We start from the raw sequence: 22,568 nt of genomic DNA, 5'->3' as shown, positions 1-22,568 counted from the left end.
TCGGGAACATCCTCCCTGCATCTCGTCTGTCTAGTCCTGTTAGAATTTTATATGTTTCGATGAGATCACCTCTCAATCTTCTAAACTCTAGTGAATATAGGCCGAGTCGACTCAAACTCTCCTCATACGTCAGTCCTGCCATCCCAGCAATCAGTCTGGTAAACATTTGTTGCTCTCCCTCCGTGGTAAGGATATTCTTCCTCAGAGAAGGAGACCACAACTGCACAGAATGCTCCAATGTGGTCTCACCAAGGCCCTGTATAACTGCAGTAAGACATCTCTACTCCTGAACTCAAATCCACTTGCAATGAAGGCCAACATACCATTCGCCTTCCTTACTGCTTGCTGCATCTGAATGCTCACTTGCAGCGACTGGTGTACAAGGAAACCCAGGTCCCTTTGCACCTCCCCTTTTCTCAATCTATCACGATTCAGATAATAATCTGCCTTTCTGTTTTTACAACCAAAGTGGATAACCTCACGTTTATCCACGTTATACTGCATCTGCCATGTTCTTGCCCATTCATCTAACTTGTCTAAATCACATTGGAGACTCTTTGTATCCTCTTCACAGCTCACATTCCACCCCAGCTTTGTCTCGTCTGCAAATTTGGAAATTTTATATTTCGTTCCCTCATCCAAATCATTGATATATATTGGAAATAGCTGGGGCCCAAGCACTGATCCCTGCGGTACCCCGCTAGTCACTGCCTGCCACCCGGGAAAGGAGCCGTTTATTCCTGCTCTCTGTTTCCTGTCTGTCAACCGATTCTCAATCCATGCCAGTACATTACCCCCAATCTCATGTGCTTTAATTTTTCACACGAGCCCCTTGTGTGGGATCTTATCAAACGGCTTCTGAAAATCCAAGTACGCCACATCCACTGGTTCTCCCCGATCTATTCTACTCGTTACATTCTGAAAAAACTCCAGTAAATTTGTCAAGCATGATTTCCCTTTCATAAACCCATGCTGACTTTGTCCAATCCCGTTAATGCCTTCCAAGTGTTCTGTTATCACATCTTTTATAATAGACTCCAGCATTTTCCCCACTACTGATGTTAGGCTAACTGGTCTGTAATTCCCTGTTTTTTCTCCCCCTCCTTTTTTAAATAGTGAGGTTACATTTGCCACCCTCCAATCTGTCGGAACTGTTCCAGAATCTATAGAATTTTGGAAGATGATCACCAATGTATCCACTATTTCCATGGCCACTTCCTTTAGATCCCTGGGATGTAGATTATCAGTCCCTGGGGATTTGTCAGCCATTAATTTCCCTAGCACTATTCTTTTACTAATACTGGTTTCCTTCAGTTCCTCCCTCTCACTAGACCCTTGGTTCCATAACATCTCTGGGAGGTTATTTGTGTCCTCCTTTGTGAAGACAGAACCAAAGTATGTGTTTAATTGTTCTGCCATTTCTTTGTTCCCCATTATAATTTCCCCCATTTCTGACTGTAGGGGACCTACATTTGTCTTCACTAATCTTTTTCTCTTGACATATTTTCGAAGCTGTTACAGTCAGTTTTTATGTTCCCTGCTAGTTTACTCTCATACTCTATTTTCCCCTCTTAATCAATCTCTTTGTCCTCATTTGCTGAATTCTAAACTGCTCCCAATCCTCAGGCTTGACACTTTTTCTGGCAATTTTATATGTCTCCTCTTTGGATCTAATACTATCCCTAATTTCTTTTGTAAGCCACGGTTGAGCCACCTTTCCTGTTTTATTTTTGCGCCAGACAGGAATGAATACATGTTGTAATTCCTGCATACTTTCTTTAAATATTAGCCATTGCCTATCCACTATCATCCCTTTTAGTAAAGTTCCCCAATCTATCACAGCCAACTCGCACCTCATACTTTCGTAATTTCCTTTATTTCGATTCAGGACCCAAGTTTCGGATTCAAACAACTTCACTCTCCATCTTAATGAGGAATTCTATCATGTTATGGTCGTTCTTCCCTAAGGGACCCTGCACAACAAGATTGTTAATTAATCCTTTCTCATTGCACAATACCCACTCTCGGATCGCCTGTTCTCTAGTTGGTTCCTCAACATATTGGTCAAGTAAACCATCACGTACACACTCCAGGAATTCCTCCCCCACAGTATTATTGCTAAATTGGTTTGACCAATCTATATGTAGATTAAAGTCACCCATGTTTATAGTAGTACCGTTCTTGCATGCGGGGAGGAGGAGGAAAAGCAGGAGCAGCATCGACCAGCAGTGCCCCTACCTGTCAAGGCTTTGGGCGACCGATCAGCTCAATCATCCCCTTCCTACATACCCAATGCACCAACAGTCCCGCAATTCTTATCACCACTGTCCCTTGTACCAACACCTGATTACTTTCCTTCAGTCAAGCTTTATCGGTTTATCCCTCACTTCATTACAACAACATCAATTCCAGGAAAAATTGCTCCAACAACTCTATTCCATAAGTGCATAATAGTTAACGGGAAAAATGCAGGTCCGTGCCCAGGTTTCTGGCAGCAGTAATGATTCCTTCATCCTGTGCCAGTCCTCTCTGCTGCCTTTAATTCAACCAGGCTGCCAGGGCACACGCTGGCTACTGGGCTATAAGGAATATCCCCTTCAAACGTGGCTCAAAACTCCTGTCGAGAACCCGTGTACAGACAAAGAGCTGGCCGACAACGCGAGCCATGCCACGACCAGAAATATAATTGGGCGGATCTTCAGTGTGCTAAGCATCGCGTCTGCAGCCTGCACAGTTCGGGGGAAGCTCTGCACCACAGCCCTGGCTGTGATTCCAGATTTGTGGTCGTGAGCTGCATAACTTTGCAATACTGAGGGAGCAGCTCTTCGCACCACTTGGAGGAGGAACAGCAAGAGCAGCATAAACCACTGGTGCCCCTAACTGCCAGAGCTCTCGGACACTGATTCATCCAAGAAAGTTTTCGCTGAAACAGCTCTCCCATCCACAATACACCAACAGTCGTTCAATCTTTATCGCCTCTGCCCTTACTACCACCATCTGATTGTGTTCCTTCAGTCCAACGTTATGGGTCTTGCTATCACTTCATTAACACCAACACCAAATCCGTAGAAAAATTACTCCAACAACTCTAATTCAAAAGTGGACGAGAGTTAACAGGAAAAATTAAGAATCACCCTTGTTCAACCCCTTAGTTTTTGTCTTCTGTGCTGGTTTACTTTGCTGTGCTGCTATTGGGTATATCCCCATCGGCTGCAGCTTCGTAGCTGGAAAGCCGCAGAGTTTCCACTAAGCACACTTCAGCAGGGTGTGGTCGGTGCCCTCAAACAGCTCTGGGCCTTGAGGGCTCAGCTACAGACTGCAGCAGCTTGGTGTGGACCAAGGATGTCTGGGCCAACTGGCTACGTGGCACTAAGAAGAACACTGGCTGGAAGGGTGGTGCAGGAGCACGTGCTTCTCCCACTCAGCTGAGACCACTGTCCTGGGACTATGCCTCATCTCTCCGATGGCTCTGTGTCCCCAGAGCCAACATGTCAGCCGTGTGAGTAGCAATGGAAGGGTTATCTTTACGTGTGAAGGAAGAGAAGAGAGAGATGAGTGGCTGGTGAAAACAACCACAGGTAGCCATGCAGTGTGTCGGATAAGATAGAAGAAGGGAAAAAGATTAGGGATGAAGAAATCCCTGACGACATCACTTCCAGCGTTGCCAGTCCTCATGGCCATGTCTCGCCTGCTCCCGTTGACGGCCAGCCTGTCATCCTCAAGTGGGGAAAGAGTGCACAGGCGGCCTTGGCCTCCTATGGTCGCTGCCTGCTGCCTCGTGTTGTGTGTGCCCTTTTCCTGCATGAAAGAAGGAAGTGTGTTCGTGACAGCCTGGTGAGATCTTTTGCGAATGTGTTGATGCTGTGTGCAGCATGTGTGTAGAGAAGTGAGGGTTGCAATAGTGGTGAGACTGGGAAGTGCAGAGTTTGAGTAGGATGAGAAGGAGGTGGAGTGAAATTGATGCAGTGATCCGAAAAGATTGAAGGGAACCGGGGGAGGGTCGTTTGGCTGTAGGTATGGGGAGAGAATAATTGAGGTGAGAGGTAAGAGGTAACCCCCCATAATTTTGGTGGGGTCATGGTATTAAAGCCACAGACTTGGAGCTAAGCTCCTGGCATTGATCTCCTCGGGAATCTCTTCCCACTGGTGGCAGAGATGTTGCCTAAAGGGCTTTCTCCTCCCCCCACCCCTCCCAATCAAGATTTGAAGCCGAGATCAGGCCCCCAATGCGATAGCAGAGAATGTGTCTGCACTCACTGTACCTCATGCAGCCATTTGTCGATATTGTGAAGTTACTCTGAACTCTGGCTGCAGCTCCCCTTGAGGAGGTGCTGGCTGCCTGTAAGCGGCGCCGACGACGCCCGACTCTCAGTAACACCTACCCACCACCACCACCACCACCAACCCGCCCGCCACACACACACACACTGTCCCCCACTACGAAAACAGGCGGGACGCCAATAAGCAGTGAGGGAAACCGTTACTCATTTTAATGACCTGCCTGCACGAATTTAACATTGTTCTTCAGTCGACGTGGAGAGGCTCGTGCAGCGCGCACTTGGCGCCTGCGCGTTAGTTTTTGGGCGTGATCGAATTTCTACACTGATGTCAACACATCGTCGTTCCATAAAAATTCGCGGTTCGGTGAAGGAAAACTGACATACACTTGAACTAATAAGGAAGAGCATTTCATCAGCGAGACTGATAGGTGAAGGAACAGTTGATGCACGATCATGGACTTCATCCTCTTGGATAGAGTGAGGAGCCCAGCGGGATGTCAGATGACAGACTTGTGTTAGGTCCATGCACAGTGGACGCATGCAGAGCAGCAGGTTGTACCTGCAAATAACTCTGTGATACCCCTATCCTGCAAGTGGGACTGAAGGAGGTGCAGCAAATTGACCGCATCCAAAGGATTCGGGGATGGCAGAGAAAGAGCTCAAACCTGTAGAGCAGTCCATGTTAAAAGAGACATTATATCCAGGAAACAACCTTTTATCTGCTTAGGAATGGCCAGAAGATCGTTTTACACCATGTAACGTTCCGGGCCAGGGTTTGGATTGGAACGTCTGCTTTATGTAGCCGATCGAATCCTGACACACTGGATGATCGCCAGGGAGGGTGGTATGTCACCACACTCTACATGGTACTCCCAAGAAAGGCAGAGGTCTCGAATGCAAAGGATCTTTCAAAAATGAAACGTGATGTGACAAGAAGGCATCGTTCTCTGTTATACTATTGGCTCCCCTTCCCCTTACGCCTCAATTTTAAAGTTATCATGCTTGTGTTTAAATTCCTCCATGGCTTCGCCCTTCCCTATCTCTGGAACCTCCTTGAGCTTTACGACCCCCTCTCCTGCTCCCTTTCCTCTGACTCCGGCTTCTTGTGCGTCCCACATTCCCATCAACCCAGCCTTAGTGGCCGTATCTTTAGCCACCGAAGTCCCACTCGCTGGAATTTCTCGCTAAACCCCTCCGCCTCGCCATCTCTCTTTCTCCTCTTTTAAGACCCTCATTGAAACTCATCTCTTTGACCAATCTTCTCAATCCCTCCTCATTGGTTCTGTATCCATTTTTCCATCATGCCTCTGTGAAGGGCCTTGGAACTTTTTTCCATTTTAAAGGTCCTATATAATGCAAGTTTTTGTTATATATTACAGCCTGAGATGCGAAAGGTATCACTCAGAAGCTACTTAAATGTTTTTCTGTTCAACTACATTAACCTGACACCATGGCCAGGTACAGGCACACAGAACAAAGAGTTCGATTGAAATTTATTATATTGGCAGAGGCATTTGTGTGGGCTAACATCCCACCTACTGACAAGCTGTGAATGATGTTAGTCTAATATAATTAGAAAGATTTGATTATTAATGCTCTTTGTTTCAGTATATCCTCAAAGGATGTTAAATGATATATATGAGGCTGCCTTTTCCCCAGAAGTCAGTGAGCGATTTTAAAGCCAGCATTCAGAATGAGATAGATCTAGCTATCTGGTGGTGTTTCGCCGCTAAAGAAGTGAACGACGGTGTTTACAGGATCAATTTTATGTTCCGAGATCGCACAGGAGAAAACATGGAGGTTGGGGAAGTGTGCAGACTGTAGTATGTATTTATGTTCAGTACTGTTCAATTATATGTTAAACGTTAAATAAATGTGTCTGTTGGTTTACTATCTGAGCTTATTTCAGATACAAAAAGATTAGGAGGTCAGGCCAGCGCATATAAAAGGCAGCATTGGTCAATCCCTGGATCACATTGTGTTTTCCTTCATATTGAGCAGATAAAGTCACATCCTCGTTCGGAGAGGAAGGCAGATCCGTTCGTGGGTGTCGTCATTGACATTGAATCCAAGGAGTATGTGTAGTGTGAAAATACCAACCGGCAACAAGCAGCAGCCTGAACCTCGCAGAGCGCCATGCGGCAGTCCACCATACCCTCCATTTGGCCTCTCCAAAGCGCCAGACAAAGTCACTTCTCCCCTCCCCCGATACCACGGAATGTAAACACATGTCGGCTGAGTGAATCCGATATATAAATGTAGGTTTAATTTAAGAAGAATGAAAATACAAGAGTGCCAAATTCAGAAGATTTTAATCAGTTTGCCGGTAGAGATGGATCAAACTGCAGCACAATCTTCATCTTCACCTGAAAAATGTTTGGTGCAAAACTGGCTATTCGCATGCTTTGTCGATTGATTTCCTTAGTCCTTTTTACATTTGAAAAGCAAACCATGGAAAATTAGAGGTTATAACAGAAATATGTTCATCAACGCCCAGTGTAGAGTGCGATGCAAGATATTGAATAAAATCAGTGAGATTCGACGATGATAATAAACCAATGAGATCAACCATATAGCACTGAGCGTCGCCCTATATGCGCAATAATTGCTATGTGGGAGTGACCGTATTTCATCTAATGCGGCCTGTGAAGTGTGGCATTGGTGGCTCCAGGTTTAGCTCTTGTGAACGCTGGGTGTCGCTCAGGCAACATGATGCACTATGTATTGAGACTGCCTCTGGTCACTATGTGCAACGGGTGCTCGATACATTGGTGAAGATTTCTCGTATTCAATATTTCTAGAAAATATAAAGAATTCTTCACAAACATTTGCGACCAAAGCAATTCTTACGCCAGGTGTTATTGTATCGCGCCTAGCTTTACAAACCATAAATTAAGCTATTTGTAGCGACATTCTAAATGTATAGGTGAAGATTCCTTCTGTTCCGATGTGTCCAGTGAAATTCTAAGCACTTTCTAAACGCGATGCACTTCTGGTTTCGCGGAAATGTAAAAACGTACAGAGCCTTCGACCTTTTGTTGCTACAAAAAAAGCGATCATAGGAATTATTGCACTCGTGCCTTCTAAATCAGCCTCATAACAGCATCCCAACTGCACTAGTGTGGCATTTATAACTCCCAAACTTCTTTTGGGTCTCTGAGTGAGACTGACAATTTTATTATAATTTGTGTTGAATCACGCGCTGCTTTTGCTGTTAATTCACCTCACGAACAAGTGGGCCAAACAGCTCCTAACACAATACAAGTCAGATGTTTCGAGTCAGCAGAGAGAATATATTTATCCCTTCAGATTGGGCTGGATGAAAACTCGGTTCAATCAATTCCTTTCGGGAAATGTCAATTATTTCAGATGGCCCCCAAGAAGTGTGCCGCTGGATGTGATAATCTACACGTCCAAATAATGAATGTGGAGGCACGATATGTCAACGCTTGACTCTCGATTATTCACTACATGATTCACTCATATTTGTTAACACGTATTAAAATTGTTGAATATAATGCAGTTTTGACATCCCCCTTCCCTGGTATGAATCAAGCTTACAATCAGCCCTGTATGCAGAAGCAACGGAACTTCCAAATTTCAACGGAATACATTAAATGTACGGTCACATATGTGAAAGAAACACATGTGAACTTCCTAAATTATTAACCTCACTCCAAAAAACACCCCTCTGCACGCTGTTCCACCTCCTTAAATCCTCACTGTGTACAAATCCAAACTCATTTCAAACTCTCCTTCTCTAATTCATTCTCTCTGTGGACCCCTAAACCATTCAACACTCTCCCGCCGACAGCCGTTCCTCGCTATTACAACCTTCAGGTTTCTAAAACCCAGGCCTGGAGTCACCTGATCGCTCCCCCTTGTTTCACCGCACTTGTTTTGCTGTATTCAACCATTCCCGTGTTGTAATCTATGACTTTGACTCATTGTTACTCATTTTGTTTAAATGTCTGGAATGTGCATTGTACAAATATAGTCAGCGGAGTACCTGTGATCCTACGGCGCCATGTCACGTGGACGGAGATTTGCATGAATAATTAATACTCAGTGACGTTGCAATGTTTGTAACTTCTTAAGGAGGTTTAGAAAGAGCCCAGAACTGCGTTCTTCTCAGGAAACATTTTACTGCTAACCGTCACCAAAACCTTCACCATGACTGAATGGCTTCGAGTTCTCGCCGTATTCATGCTCTGTCTCCAATGTAAGTACACGGCTTAACCTTTAATATCGCTGTTTTTTACATTGCCCTGATTTTTTATTGTGCTTCAGTTGAACGGATCTAAATATTCAGAATTTCACAGTGTGACTGATCAATAACTTGTTATTTCACCAGGTACAAACGCGGATGCTGTCCTGAATCAGGAAACATCCATCTCAACCACCCCGGGCAAAACCGTCAAGATCACCTGTACCCTGTCCGGAGGCAGCATCAGCAGCTACTACACGAGCTGGTACTGGCAGAAACCCGGCAGTGCCCCTGTGTTTGTTTGGTATGGGAGCTCCAGAGGCTCGGGGATTCCAGATCGATTCACCGGATCTGTGGACTCGTCGACCAACAAGATGCATTTAACCATCACCAACGTGCAATCCGAGGACGCCGCCGATTATTACTGTGGTGCCACGCTCAGCAGTGCCGCTGCATTCAATTTCGGGAGAGGAACCAAGCTGAATCTGGGCAGTAAGTAAATTTTTCGCAATGTGCAACTTGGGATTTGTCAGTTACCAGTTTTCGATTTTTGGTTCAATTTTTTAAGTCGAAGTTACCTGGTTCAAAACATACCAGTGTCCGACTCTCTCGTGGTGATTACAGCGACAATCACTATTTCTCTATTCCGTATCCAAAGCACTCACCAAACTGTCCCCTACCATTGGCAACATTACGGAAGAAATACCAAAAATCATATATTAAAATAATTTGTTTGGTAGATTGAGTTCGTTTAAATCAAGATTATTGCCCTTAAAATATATTGATATAGAGCGTGTGAATCAGCGTCCAGTGATATTCAAGAGATAGCCAGGGACAAGAGGCTCTCGACTTTAGGGAGGGTGTGAAGGCCTTGGGAAGGGTACAGGAGCCATTTATTAAGATGATATCCGTACTGTGAGGTTTTATTTATGAGAGGAGACGAGAGAAGCTATTTTTACTATAAGTTTGCGGTGTATTCTGCAGAAAATGTTCGGAATTATGAATTATTTTCTTACAGCAGCTTAAAAAAAATATTTTCACCGAAAAATATCTGTGTCCGAGTCTCTCATAGTGATTACAGCGACAATCACTTTCTAAATTTTGATTTCCAAAGCGCTCGTCAAACTCTCCCCTAACGTTTGCAACGCTGCGATCGAAGTACCAAAAAAACCCTTAAAATCATTTTCTTGCAAGATTAAGTTTGTGTAAATCAAGATTATTGTCCTTAACAATATTTATACAGAGCATCTGAATCACCGTCCTGTAATATTTAAAAGGCAGCCAGTCAAATTAAAAAAGAACGATTTTTACTGATCAGTCGGTTGGTAAACAAAGACCATAAATCTAATATCATTACGAGAAGGACAAATGGAGAGTTTTGGATATTTTCTTTACCTAAGCGACTGTTAGGACATGTGGTGTTCTACCTGTAAGAGTGGTCGAGCAGAATCCATGGTGGCGTTTGAAAGGGAAGTGGATAAACATTGGAAAATGGACAAAAATGTAACGGAAATGGACTAAATGGACAGCTCTTTCAAAGAGCTGGGGCGGGCGCGATCGCCCTCCTTCTGAGCTGTAGAATTCGATCATTCTATGAATCCCACGAAGTCTTCCAGAGTGGCTGACACCCTATCATTATAGCTCTCCTGGAATTAATGGTTGGAAAAGGCTAAACACACAAATTCAAAAGTTTCACACGATAGAGTTTTCATTCCCCATAAAGCACTCCCGAGAATAAATAACCATTCTCGGACTGAGACTACGGGAGGATGGTGTAGTGAGTTGCTGTAAATGTCTTCCACTCGTCTCCAAACTCAGTGAAAACCGTTCAATACAAGGTTCTCAGTCATTGTGATGACTATTGCAATCATACCGGTCCGCTTCGCTCAGCGAGTAATAATAATTAACACGAATCGATGTTCGGCATAACACAGTAATAAATATCAATTATTGGCAGGATGTTTATTGGTAACAAGTCATCCGCTCATTATCTTCCTAGCCGATCAACTTTGTGTGAATAATGTCTCAGAATAGGTTTACCGATTTTTGTACCTGCTTTTGTATTCACTCCATTGCGCTTTGCTACTGGTTCTATGATTAGTGTCAGTGGGAGGAGTAATATTACAGAAAATGCGGATACTCCATCGCTATTTTAACTTGGTTCCAGAGCTACATTAAGGTGGGATCACAGAAAGAATCTTCCATTATATTTTCAGTTATTCCATTAAGAATTGGTATCTGGAAAAAAATTACATTACAAACCAGCCTAAAGTGAGTTCACTGCCAAACTCTTGGCATTTAGGCAATAATTTAAAATGACAGTAAAACCTGCTCAATTATCCCACATGACTCCTAATATTTCATACCAGAATGTTGAGCTATACTCCGGGGGTTGCAGAGGGACATTACCAACTGTGAAATTAGGTGTTGGTGGCTCTTGTCGGGTTTACTCGCAGATTCAGCCTCCAAATTTTATAATGTAAAGAAAGCAAAGCGACGTTGTAGGTTCCAAGGCGAACATCTCAGAATGGCAATAGATTGTTAAACCGACCCGGGCAACTGCGGTATTGGTGAGGCGCGCCGCTGTAGCTGACACTGCACTTCAATTCCAAAAACATTTGTAGCGGCTCAGCCTCTGATACCTAATTCTACGGTTGAAAAAAGATACAATAATGTTTCAACCTTTTCTTCCGTGCCTTTCATTACATAAACCATTTTAACGAGGGTTTGCCATTGGCAGCTGGTGCTTGTAACACATGGTCGGTGCGAACAGTCATTGAAAGAGACAGGAGATTGTGACAGTCAGGCTTCAACATTCTTACACTGGGTTATATTTCATCGTCGTTATCATGGGAATATTTCTATTTAATATTCAGAAAGAAAAGAAAGAACGAATTTGCACTGATATAGCATTTCGCGACCTCAGGACGTTCCAAAGTGCTTTACAGCCAATTTGAAGTGAAGTCATACTTTTGAAATGAAGTCATTGTCGTAATGTTGGAAACGCGGCAGCCAGGTTATGCGCAGCAAGTTCCCACAAACGGCAATGTAATAATGAGCAGATAATCTGTTTTACTGATGTTGATTGCGGGATATATATTGGCCAGGCTACTTTAGGCATTATTGCTTGCATATTGAAGTTATTTTTGGGGATATTATTATATAATATTGAACTAATTGTTTACAATAACAGTCGTTATTTATTGGAAAATGTATTCATTTAAAAAATATTTTTTGAGACACCGTGACCCCGGATCTGTCTCCAAACAGCGTATTTCGAGTGTGGAAGAATTATTCCAAGTCTTCTGAACTTTTGCACAATATAGCCATCGTCCGACAGAGGCGGGAAACCTTGATGAAACCACGAGTCGAGCAGAGAGGCCGTGGCAGTGCTTGCCCATGAGCCCCATTATTGGTCGAATATTTATCACTTCCGTCAAAAGCAGCACGAAACTAGAGACAGAGGCAAACAATTGAGATCAGCAGTAAATTCATTGGAATCGAGTGTTTTGAGCGAAATATTACTGTATTTTTGTAGTCAGCATTGGTTCCAATATTGGCCCCGAATTCGAATTTATTGCTTTTTACTTTCTCTTTAGATCCTCTGCTCCTCGGACTCAATGTCTGTGACAGATTGAGTCCCATGAGTGTATTTGAATGTAATACTGTTAGTGTTATTTTCCTGTTTTATTATTTTCTGTTCCCACTCCTTCACAAATGTGGGAATATTCCTAATGACAGTGACTTCAGTTATGCCGAGAGACTAGTGTAGCTGGGGTTGTTCTCCTTGGGGCAGAGAAGGGTGAGGGGAGATTTGATAGAGGTGCTCAAAATTGTGAAGGGTTTTAATGAGTAGATAGGGAGAAAGTGTTTCCACTTGCAGGTGGGTCGATAACCAAAGGACACAGATTTAAGATAATTGTCAAAAGAACCAGACGAGGTGAGGAGAAATGTTGTTACACGGCAAGGTTAAATCTCATGGGATCCAAGGTGAGGTAGCCAATTGGATACAAAATTGGCTTGACGACAGAAGACAGAGGGTGGTTGTAGAGGGTTGTTTTTCAAACTGGAGGCCTGTGTCCAGTGGTGTGCCTCAGGGATCGGTGCTGGGTCCGCTGTTATTTGTTATTTATATTAATGATTTGGATGAGAATTTAGGAGGCATGGTTAGTAAGTTTGCAGATGACACCAAGATTGGTGGCATTGTGGACAGTGAAGAAGGTTATCTAGGATTGCAACGGGATCTTGATAAATTGGGCCAGTGGGCCGATGAATGGCAGATGGAGTTTAATTTAGGTAAATGTGAGGTGATGCATTTTGGTAGATCGAATCGGGCCAGGACCTACTCCGTTAATGGTAGGGCGTTGGGGAGAGTTATAGAACAAAGAGATCTAGGAGTACAGGTTCATAGCTCCTTGAAAGTGGAGTCACAGGTGGATAGGGTGGTGAAGAAGGCATTCGGCATGCTTGGTTTCATTGGTCAGAACATTGAATACAGGAGTTGGGATGTCTTGTTGAAGTTGTACAGGACATTAGTAAGGCCACACTTGGAATACTGTGTACAGTTCTGGTCACCCTATTATAGAAAGGATATTATTAAACTAGAAAGAGTGCAGAAAAGATTTACTAGGATGCTACCGGGACTTGATGGTTTGACTTATAGGGAGAGGTTAGATAGACTGGGACTTTTTTCCCTGGAGAGTAGGAGGTTAAGGGGTGATCTTATAGAAGTCTATAAAATAATGAGGGCATAGATAAGGTAGATAGTCAAAATCTTTTCCCAAAGGTAGGGGAGTCTATAACGAGGGGACATAAATTTAAGGTGAGAGGGGAGAGATACAAAAGGGTCCAGAGGGGCATTTTTTTCACTCAAAGGGTGGTGAGTGTCTGGAACGAGCTGCCAGAGGCAGTAGTAGAGGCGGGTACAATTTTGTCTTTTAAAAAGCATTTGGACAATTACATGGGTAAGATGGGTATAGAGGGATATGGGCCAAGTGCAGATAATTGGGACTAGCTTAGTGGTATAAACTGGGCGACATGGACATGTTGGGCCGAAGGGCCTGTTTCCATGTTGTAACTTCTATGATTCTATGATTCTATGATCTGGAATGCACCAACTGAAAGGGAGATGGAAGCAGTTACAATAGTAACATGCAAAAGGAAATTGGATATATATTGGAAAAAGAAACATTTGCAGGGCTATGAGGAAAGTGCAGGGGAGTAGGATTAATTGAATAGATCTTTCAAAGAGCCCGCACATGCACGACAGGCCGAGTGGCCTCTTTCTGTGCTGTAACATTCTATGATTCTACGAAATATGGAAATGTTCTTAGTGACATGCTCAACTTTAATGGGGAAAGGAAATGACACAAAAAATTACAGAAATACAATGTCTTTGAGGAGTGCTATTCAATTCGTATTATAGTATGTTCAATGAGATTAGATTGAATTTCATTTAAATAATTTTTATCTGTTCCTTTCCATGTAGGAAAATAGGAAATGTTCTCAAGTTATATATTTTCTAGAACTGCGGGCTCCTGTCATTGTACAATTGATACTAATGAGGTCCCGTTGTAATAAATTCCTCATACTTCGTAGAGTATCGCCGAATTATAAAACATTTGAAGACAGTAAAACGTCGATGACGATTTTTTTATGTCACTTAAGATTGGATCTTTCATTTGTTTTTATTTTTCAGATCCGCGGGCCCCCTCGGTGTCCGTCCTCCCGCCTTCAGCGGATCAAATAACGGAAAAGAACAAGGCGACCCTGGTGTGTTTGGTGAACGGCTTTAACCCTGGCGCTGTAGAGATTGAGTGGACTGTAGATGGCAGTGTCAGAGGGAATGGTGTTGAGACCAGTCGGGTCCAGCAGGAGACGGACAACACGTTCAGTGCGAGCAGTTATCTGACTCTGGCAGCCTCAGACTGGAACTCACACGAGCTTTACTCCTGCCTGGTTAAACATGAAACTCAGACAAACCCGCTTCAAACAAGTATCGCGAGATCCAGCTGTATCTGATTCAAGAAACTGATGTATTGATCTGTTATACATTCTGTTTAAAAATAAATTCATGATTCAGATATTACCTGTTTGATTTCAAGTGGAACATTTCAAATTACAACAACAGATGTGCAGCTTGCCCGCGTTAACCCGCTGGCGGTTACAAATGCCGCAGTATAATCATAGAATCATAGAATTAGCACAGAAGAAAGCCACTCGGCCCATCATGCCAGTGCCTGCTCGTTGGTGGAGCTATCCTTTTAGCCCCACTCGCCTGCTCTTTCCCCGTAGCCCTGTTTTCCCTTCATGTATTTTTCCAATTTCCTTTTGAAAGTTACTATTGAATCTGCTTCCCATATCCTTTCAGGCAGTGCATCCTCATATCGCCTCTGGTTCTTTTGCTAATCACCTTAAATCCGGTTACCGACGCTTCTGCCACTGGAAACAGTTTCTCCTCATTTACTGTAACAGCACTGTTCACCTCTAGTAAATCTTCTCTTACTCTTCACTGCTCTAAGGAGAACAAACCCAGCGTCTCCAGTCTCTCCACAAAACTGAAGTCCCTCATTCCTTGTACCATTCAAGTAAATCTCTTCTGAACCCTCCCAAGGACCTTGACGTCCTTCCTAAAGTGTGGTGCCCAGAACTGAACACAGTACTCCAGCTGAAGCCTAACCAATGTTTTATAAAGATTTAGCAGAACTTTCTTGTTTTTCTCAACTTCTCTTCTCAACTTGTTCCGCCACCTTCAAAGGTTTGTGTACACACACCCCAAGTCTCTCTGTTCTTCCAACCCCTTTAAAATTGTACCATTTACTTTATATTACCTCTCCCCATTCTTCCGAACAAAATATATCACATCACATTACTTTTTCATCTGCCATGTGTCTGCCTATTTCACCAATCTGTCTATGTCTTCCTGAAGTCTGTTGCTATCCACCTAATTGTTTGTTACATTTCCAAGTTACGTGTAATCTGCAAACTTTGAAATGATCCCCTCTATACTCAAGTCCAGGCATTAATATATGTCAAAAACAGCAGTGGTTCGAATACGGACCACTGGGGAACACCACTGTATATTTCCCTCCAATCTGCAAAGCAACCGTTCATCACTACTTCTGTCCCTTAATCAATGTTGTATCCACGCTGCCTCTGTCCCTTTAATCCCATGAGCTTTAATTTTGTTGATAAGTCTATTATGTGGTACTTTATCAAAGGCCTTTTTAAAGTCCACATGCACAACATCAACCACACTACCCTCATCAATCCTTAACGTTAATAAAATGACTCTTCCAATCTCCAGCAACTGATGATTGAGGTTTTCTTTGTGACGTTCTGCACATTTTATGTAAAGTCAGCGAAATCAGTCTGATCAGTGAGATTACAGACACGATGGATGTCTGTTAGTTGGGAATTTCGTGAAATAAATCATACAGTATTTTTTTTGGACCAGATTTCTTAAAATTCTATCGGTGTGGGGAACCGGCTGAACTGTGTGTCCGTGTGTTTCTGACAATAATTGAAAGAACATAGCGCAAGATTTACGAAATCATCCATTGACAAAAATTCAGGGCCAAAATGTGACGGCCTCCGCTTTGAGCGTCCAGGTGCTTTCGCGCTGCAATTTCTGACTTTGCAAGATTTTATTTTTCAATCCGGTTCGATTCCTTTTATCGTTGTTCAGCGATCCTTCACACTGAAGCAGGTGCTGCGGGCAGCAACTCAGACCGGAAGTAATTACACTTTCACTGAGAATTGTTACTGAAATCAGTCCAAAAAAGAATCGCGCTTTTTACAGTCGCCTTTACACTAATCACAAACTCTGTATCCCTTCAGTGTTCTTTGTTCAGACTGATCTCAGTAAGAAATCACATACATATCACGGTAATGTTGTGTTGCACTCACTGCTAAGAATAAATATTGATCAAACTTCAAATGTGCTGAGAATAAAAAGCTTGAGAGTTTTCAACAACTTGAATTTATATAGAACCTTTAACGTAGTAAAACGCCTTAATTCGCTTCACAGGAGCATTAGCAAACAAAATTTGTCACCAAGCTACACCCCGATATAAGAGTGGAGGCGGGAAGGCAGCAGGGGAGGGGGGGTGATGATTGGGCGGTGATTGAGCCCAATGAAATATGTCCGTTTCCCACGTGATCGCAGGTCAATTGGTGCCACTTAACGTGACTTCCCGGTTTGCCGTCCGAAAGTTGCACAGCGGGCGGTCTGCGCACCCCCATCACAGGCTCTCAGCTGGAGAGCTCTATTTAAAGGGGTGGTCCTCGAATGGCTGCTCCTGGAGCAAACACACACAAACCACAATGGAGCCGCTCAGGGGAAAGACTGCTCCAAGGAGGAGGAAGAGGGAAGAGGGAGGAGGGACGAGGAGGGATGAGGAACGAGGAGGAGGGACAAGGAACGAGGAGGAGGGACGAGGAAGGACATGGAACGAGGAGGAGGGAGGAGGAGGAGGAGGGAGGAGGAGGGAAGAGGGACGAGGAGAGATGAGGAGGAGGGACGAGGGATGAGGAGGAGGGACGAGGGATGAGGAGGAGGAACGAGGAATGAGGAAGAGGGACAAGGAGGGACGAGGAAAGAGGAGGAGGGACGAGGAACGAGGAGGTGGGACGAGGAGGGACGAGAACGAGGAGGATGGACGAGGAGGAGGTATGAGGAACGAGGAAGAGGGAGGAGAGACGAGGAAGAGGGACAAGGAGGGAGGAGGCACGAGGAGGAGGGACGAGGAATGAGGAGGAGGGACGAGGAACGAGGGACGAGGGATGAGGAGGGACGAGGAACGAGGGACTAGGAGGGACGTGGAGGAGGGACGAGGAACGTGGAGGTGGGAAGAGGAGGGACGAGGAACGTGGAGGAGGGATGAGGAACGAGGAGGAGGGGGACGAGGAGGAGGAGGGAGGACAAGAGAGAGGAGGAGGAGGAGGGAGGACAAGAGGGAGGAAGGACAAAGGACAAGAGGGAGGAGGAGGAGGAAAGACAAGAGGGAGGAAGGACAACAGGGAGGAGGAGGAGGACAGGTAGGAGGAGGAGAGGGAGGAGAGGGAGGAGGACAGGGAGGAGCAGGTCAGAGATCCTCTACCAGGCGGACTGGAAGAAGTGGCCTGCCTCTGCCACCGAGAAGGCCTGGCTCGATGTTGCAGAGGAGGTCACCAGCAGCAGCAGCTACATACCTGGATCCAGTGCAGGAAGCGCTTCAATGACCAAACGAGGTCAACCAACGTTAGAACACTTACTCATTCTCTGACAATTTCTCTTCCACATCACCGCCCTGACCCCCAACTCATTCTGCACTGCCAACACTACTCCATCACATCACTCCCCACACCCACTTAAGGCTCATCCTTAAATTACCTGCACTTTCTCAGCTCTTCCTCACCTCCCCATTACTCAACCCACCACTACCACTCAGCCTGATTGTCATACAATGTCATGGCTCTATCTCATACTCACCCTCTGATGCAACTCTTTCACGGTCAGCCGCACCCAAGCCAATGTATTCATCGGCTGGCCACTACACCGTCACTCACTCGTGCATCTGTACTTTCTTCCCTTATAGGAAAAGAGAGCCGAGAATGCATGGGAGAGGGCAAGGACCGGAGGTTGGGGGGGCGGGGGGTGATGCAACAAATTGTCATCCTCACAGATGCCAAGCAGGAGGTGCTGGACAAACATCTGGTGACAGAACTTTAACATTCAGCACACACAATATGAATTGATGTTAACATGCCTTGCCATCTTCAGCACTGCATTATACTCATCGCAACATGACACATCTGTGATGATACTTAATATTGCCTTTTCTACTTTTACAGGGCCTTCAGTGACTGCTGTGATGGCAGAGGGCGATTCCTCAGAGGACCTGCCGGCCTCTGAGGGTGCACCGTCACATCTGAGGAAGCCATCCACCAGCGCAGATACTCACACCTTGGTGGATCCTGGTCTGCTGTCAGTTGGGGTCACACATGGTGAGTTACCACACACATGTGAGCACAAGCAGAGACTGGTGGCAGCGGCATCTGTGGAGAGTCCACATCAGTGGGAGCACTCCTCTCCAGGCTCTGCTCAGCTGGACACAGATGCTGAATCCTGGGGGCCATCCATTAAAAGGAGAATGATCGAGGGGCAGCAGTACATTTGTGAGGTGCTGGAACAGGTGCCATGCACACTCTCCACAATAGCACAGAGGATGGAGGAGTCCAACTCCTGCATGAGTGGAATAGTGGCACAGGTACAGGAGGGAATCTCTGAGATACTGACATAGAGACGTGAGGGCATCTCTGAGATACTGTCACAGGAACGTGAGAGCATCTCTGAGATACTGTCATGGGTATTTGCGGAAATGTCTGCGATGGAGGGAAGGCTAGCCTCCATTGAGCTTCAAGCACAGCTCACAAATGAGTCCATTCAGGCCCTGATAACGGCCGTTCGGATTCACAGTGAATAACATTCTGCCGCCTTCAACAGACAGGCAGATATACGAGCATTGGCCTTACAAGGCTTCACACATGTCCTCCAAACTGTTGTCCAACAAAGTGTTAGGAATGGCGTGGGCCTGGCCCAGCGGGGGGGTGATGGCGAATGGGGACATGGAACTGGGGACGCCACTCAAAGCACTCCCACATATCACCCGTTCCCCCCTCTCAAACAGTACCCGCAATGCTGCCTGCTCTCCAGGTGGCCGAGTCTGCCCCTGCACAGGTGCAGGTGGAGCATTCCTTGAAGGGGCTCTCACGGGCACCAAAAGCCAGAGGGCTTAGGCCCAAAGCATCTAATCAGTCATGGCATGAACAAGAACACCCTGCCACCACCTCTGCTCCAACTTAGAAGTAGTTGAATGCGAAAGGCAAAGGTTTTGTCAGGGTGTTTTGTAAGGGCACAAGGGTGTTTAATGGTTGATCATGTTTTTTATTTATATTTGCTTTTTGTTAAACTCACATTAATTATTCTTCTTGTCACCACTACTGCCACGTCTTAGCCATTCTTGACTGGCTTGTGTAATAAGGCCCTTTCATGAGGTTCACCATTAACACCGACACTTGATGCCACCCATTGGGTCACTTTACAGTGGGTGTATGTGTAGTTGCAGGAATGTTTTGTGCAGGGAGGGGTGGAGGGGTGGGGGAGGACTGGTGTGGGCGCTGCTCTATCCAGATGGTGTGACGACTGGACTCTTCACACTGTCTGATGTTTGGAGAACTGTTCACATATCAGTGACTCCCTGGCCTCTCACGCAGCCAGGTGAGCCACTGCTCTGCCCATGGGTTGCTCCTGCTCCTCCTCCTACTCCTCCTCCTCCTCAATGTGGGTGGCAGAAGTGGATGGGGCCTCCTCAAGCGGCACCACTCTCTGATGTGCCATGTTGTGCAGGGCACAAAACATGACTATAATGCGTCCCACTCTGTCTGGTGCGTATTGAAGTGCTCCACCAGAATGATCAAGGCACCTGAGACACATCTTGAGCAGCCCTATAGCATACTCAATTGTAGACCTGGTGGCGATGTGGCTGTCATTATATTGACGCTGTTGCTCGGTGATGTGGTTCCTCAGAGGTGTATGAACCACGTGTGCAGGGGGTGTCCCTTGTCCCTGAGGAGCCAACCCTTAAAGGTGCTTGGTGCGTGGAAGAGGAGCGTCTTTTTGGATTCCTCGAGGATGAAGGAATCGTGGCAGCTGCCAGGGAATCCGGCGCACATGTGAAGGAATCTTTTGCGGTGGTCATAAATGAGTTGAGTGTTGATGGAGTGATAGCCCTTCCTGTTGATGAACAGTCCTGGCTCGTGTGGAGGTGCTCGTATTGCTGTATGGGTGCAATCGATTGCACCCTGCACCAGTGGGAAGCCAGCCACAGCGTGGAATCCCACTGCCCTCTCCATCTGGCTGAGGTCGTAACAAGCCTTTGGTGACCTGCCTTATGCACTTGTGTGCAGAAAACTGAGAGACCCCAGTGATGTCCGCTGTGCCTCTCTGGAATGATCCGGAGGTGAAGAAATTGAGAGCAGTGGTGACTTTGACAGCGACAGGTAAGGAGATGCTGCTCGGCCCAGCCGGGAGCAGCGTGGCATGAAGGAGGTTGCAGGTGTCTGCGACTACCTGGAGACTAACTCTGAACCTCCATATGCACCGCACCTCAGAGAGGTCCAGGAAGCTGGCCAGGAAGCTGGTCTTTAGACCCTGTGGCTCGGGTAGTGCCTCCAGCGACGTCTCTCTCTCTGTTGTTGCCCTCTCTGCTCTTGTACAGGTGCCTGTGGTGCAGCACTGTGTTGTGGAGCTCCACGTGGTGGAGATGGACGTCGTGCCTGGCGAGGCTGGTGATGTTGCTCGTCCTCGGATGTCATAGTGAATGCAGCCATGGCACCCCCGATCCTGACGGTGTGAGTTTGTGAGAGTCCACAAAGTAGTTAAATATATTTGAACAGTTTTGGTTGGAAAGTAAGAATTTTGAGTGAAAACACAAAGGTGTTGCAGCCAAAACTTTGTCTTAAGTGCCAAAGTGCCCTGCTGCAATAAATGACGTTTTCTCCCCAACTGTCAAATAAGCATTTGCATTTCCCACTGGGTGCTGACTGAAACATGTCTGTTGCAACAGGGAGTGTTTCACACAGTGCAGGAAACATGCTGAAGATCCTTCAAAATTATAGCTCTGACAAAATGTCGAGGCAATTAAGTATTTCAACTACTTCAACTAGCTGACAATCTATGCAAAGTGTCATCCTCCCGCGACTTCCGCACTCGGGAGTTGTGCATGCACCCGGACGCGTCACTGGGGAACCCAGAAGTCGGCGGGTTGAGGGCTCTGAATCTGCTCGGGATTTCAGCGGTTTTCGGAGTTCCCCTCCCCGCCCCAACGCACCTGCTCCTTCACCTGAAAATCAAGCACAAGGAGATAGTGGGACAGGTGAACAAAAGTTTGGTCAAAGAGTTAGGTTTCGAGGAACGTCTTAAAGGAGGAGAGAGAGTTAGAGAGGCTGAGAAGTTTAAGGAGGGAATTCCAGAGCTTGGGGCCTAGGCAGCTGAAGGCACTCCCGGTGGAGCGATTAAAATCGGGTTGTGCAAGGGGCATGTTTTGGAGGAGTGCAGAGATCTCGTTGGATTGCAGACATGGAGGAGGTTACAGAGTTAGGGAGGGGCGAGGCCATGGAGGGATTCGAAAACAAGGATGAGAATTTTAAAATCAAGGCGTTCCAGGACCAGTAGTCAATGTAGGTCAGCGAGCACAGGGCTGATGGGTGAACGGGACTTGGTGTAAGTTGGGATACAGGCAGCAGGGTTTTGGATAAGCTCAAATTTATGGAGGGTGGAAGATGAGAGACCAGCCAGGGGGGCATTGCAATCGTCAAGTCTAGAAGTAACTGGCATTTTCAACGACAATTCCAAGTTGTGCAAAGTTAGTCCCTCCCAATTCAACATACGCCGATAATTTCTGTATTAGATTGGATTTTTATTCGTTTAGCTGCGTTTCCCGTGGACAGCAAGCAGTTTTGACTAAAATCACTGCCGTTTGAGTGTACTTGAAAGAGATACCTATCTCTCACCATTGGGGTCGCTGTGGAGCAGCTTTCACTTCACTGCAAATCGTACCATATCCAACTTGTTTGCGATCACAGGCCATCATGCAGGTCTGTGCCCAGTTTCAGACAGCAGTCATAATTCATTCATCATGAGGCAGTCCAATGTGCTGCCTTTAATCCAACCATGCTGTCACAGGTTGGCTTCTGGGTGACAAGGGGTATCCCTTCCTGACCTGGCACACAACTCCTGTCGGGAATCCTTGCACAGACAGAGCTGATCTGCAACGAGAAGTGTGCCACCTGCCCCCCGCAACTCCCACCCAATACCCAATACACCGACAGTCCCACAATCCTTATCACCACCGTCCTTACTACCACCATCTGGTTGCCTTCCTACAGTCAAGCCCTATGTGTTTTGCCCTCACTTCATTACAACAACAACAAATCCAGAAAAAAGTCCTCCAACAAATCAATTCCATATGTGTATATTAGTTAAACGGAAAAATTAAGAATCACCCTTCGTGTCCGCGTTCTGTGCATGTTTACCTATA

The 22,568-nt window shown here is 45.7% G+C and overlaps 1 protein-coding gene across 1 annotated transcript; it reads left to right on the top strand.

Moving 5' to 3' along the window:
* The first annotated feature begins 8,391 nt into the window (after window positions 1-8,391).
* Window positions 8,392-14,575, top strand: LOC137341993 (immunoglobulin lambda-1 light chain-like). Its single transcript, XM_068005564.1, has 3 exons — window positions 8,392-8,502; window positions 8,635-8,979; window positions 14,186-14,575. The coding sequence occupies exons 1-3, from the start codon at window positions 8,454-8,456 to the stop codon at window positions 14,506-14,508; spliced, it is 717 nt and encodes a 238-aa protein (XP_067861665.1). The 5' UTR covers window positions 8,392-8,453; the 3' UTR covers window positions 14,509-14,575.
* The last annotated feature ends 7,993 nt before the right edge of the window (window positions 14,576-22,568 follow it).

The sequence above is a fragment of the Heptranchias perlo genome, chromosome 25, assembly GCF_035084215.1.
Source record: "Heptranchias perlo isolate sHepPer1 chromosome 25, sHepPer1.hap1, whole genome shotgun sequence".
Classification (NCBI taxonomy): Eukaryota; Metazoa; Chordata; class Chondrichthyes; order Hexanchiformes; family Hexanchidae; genus Heptranchias; species Heptranchias perlo.
This window is presented reverse-complemented; position numbering and strand designations above follow the sequence as displayed.

Excerpts from the sequence above, each read along its gene's own strand:
- LOC137341993 (XM_068005564.1), top strand. The coding sequence starts at position 8,454 with ATGACTGAATGGCTTCGAGTTCTCGCCGTATTCATGCTCTGTCTCCAA. Across the intron at positions 8,503-8,634 it reads ATTCATGCTCTGTCTCCAAT|GTACAAACGCGGATGCTGTC; the intron begins GTAAGTACACGG and ends TTATTTCACCAG. Across the intron at positions 8,980-14,185 it reads AACCAAGCTGAATCTGGGCA|ATCCGCGGGCCCCCTCGGTG; the intron begins GTAAGTAAATTT and ends TTTATTTTTCAG.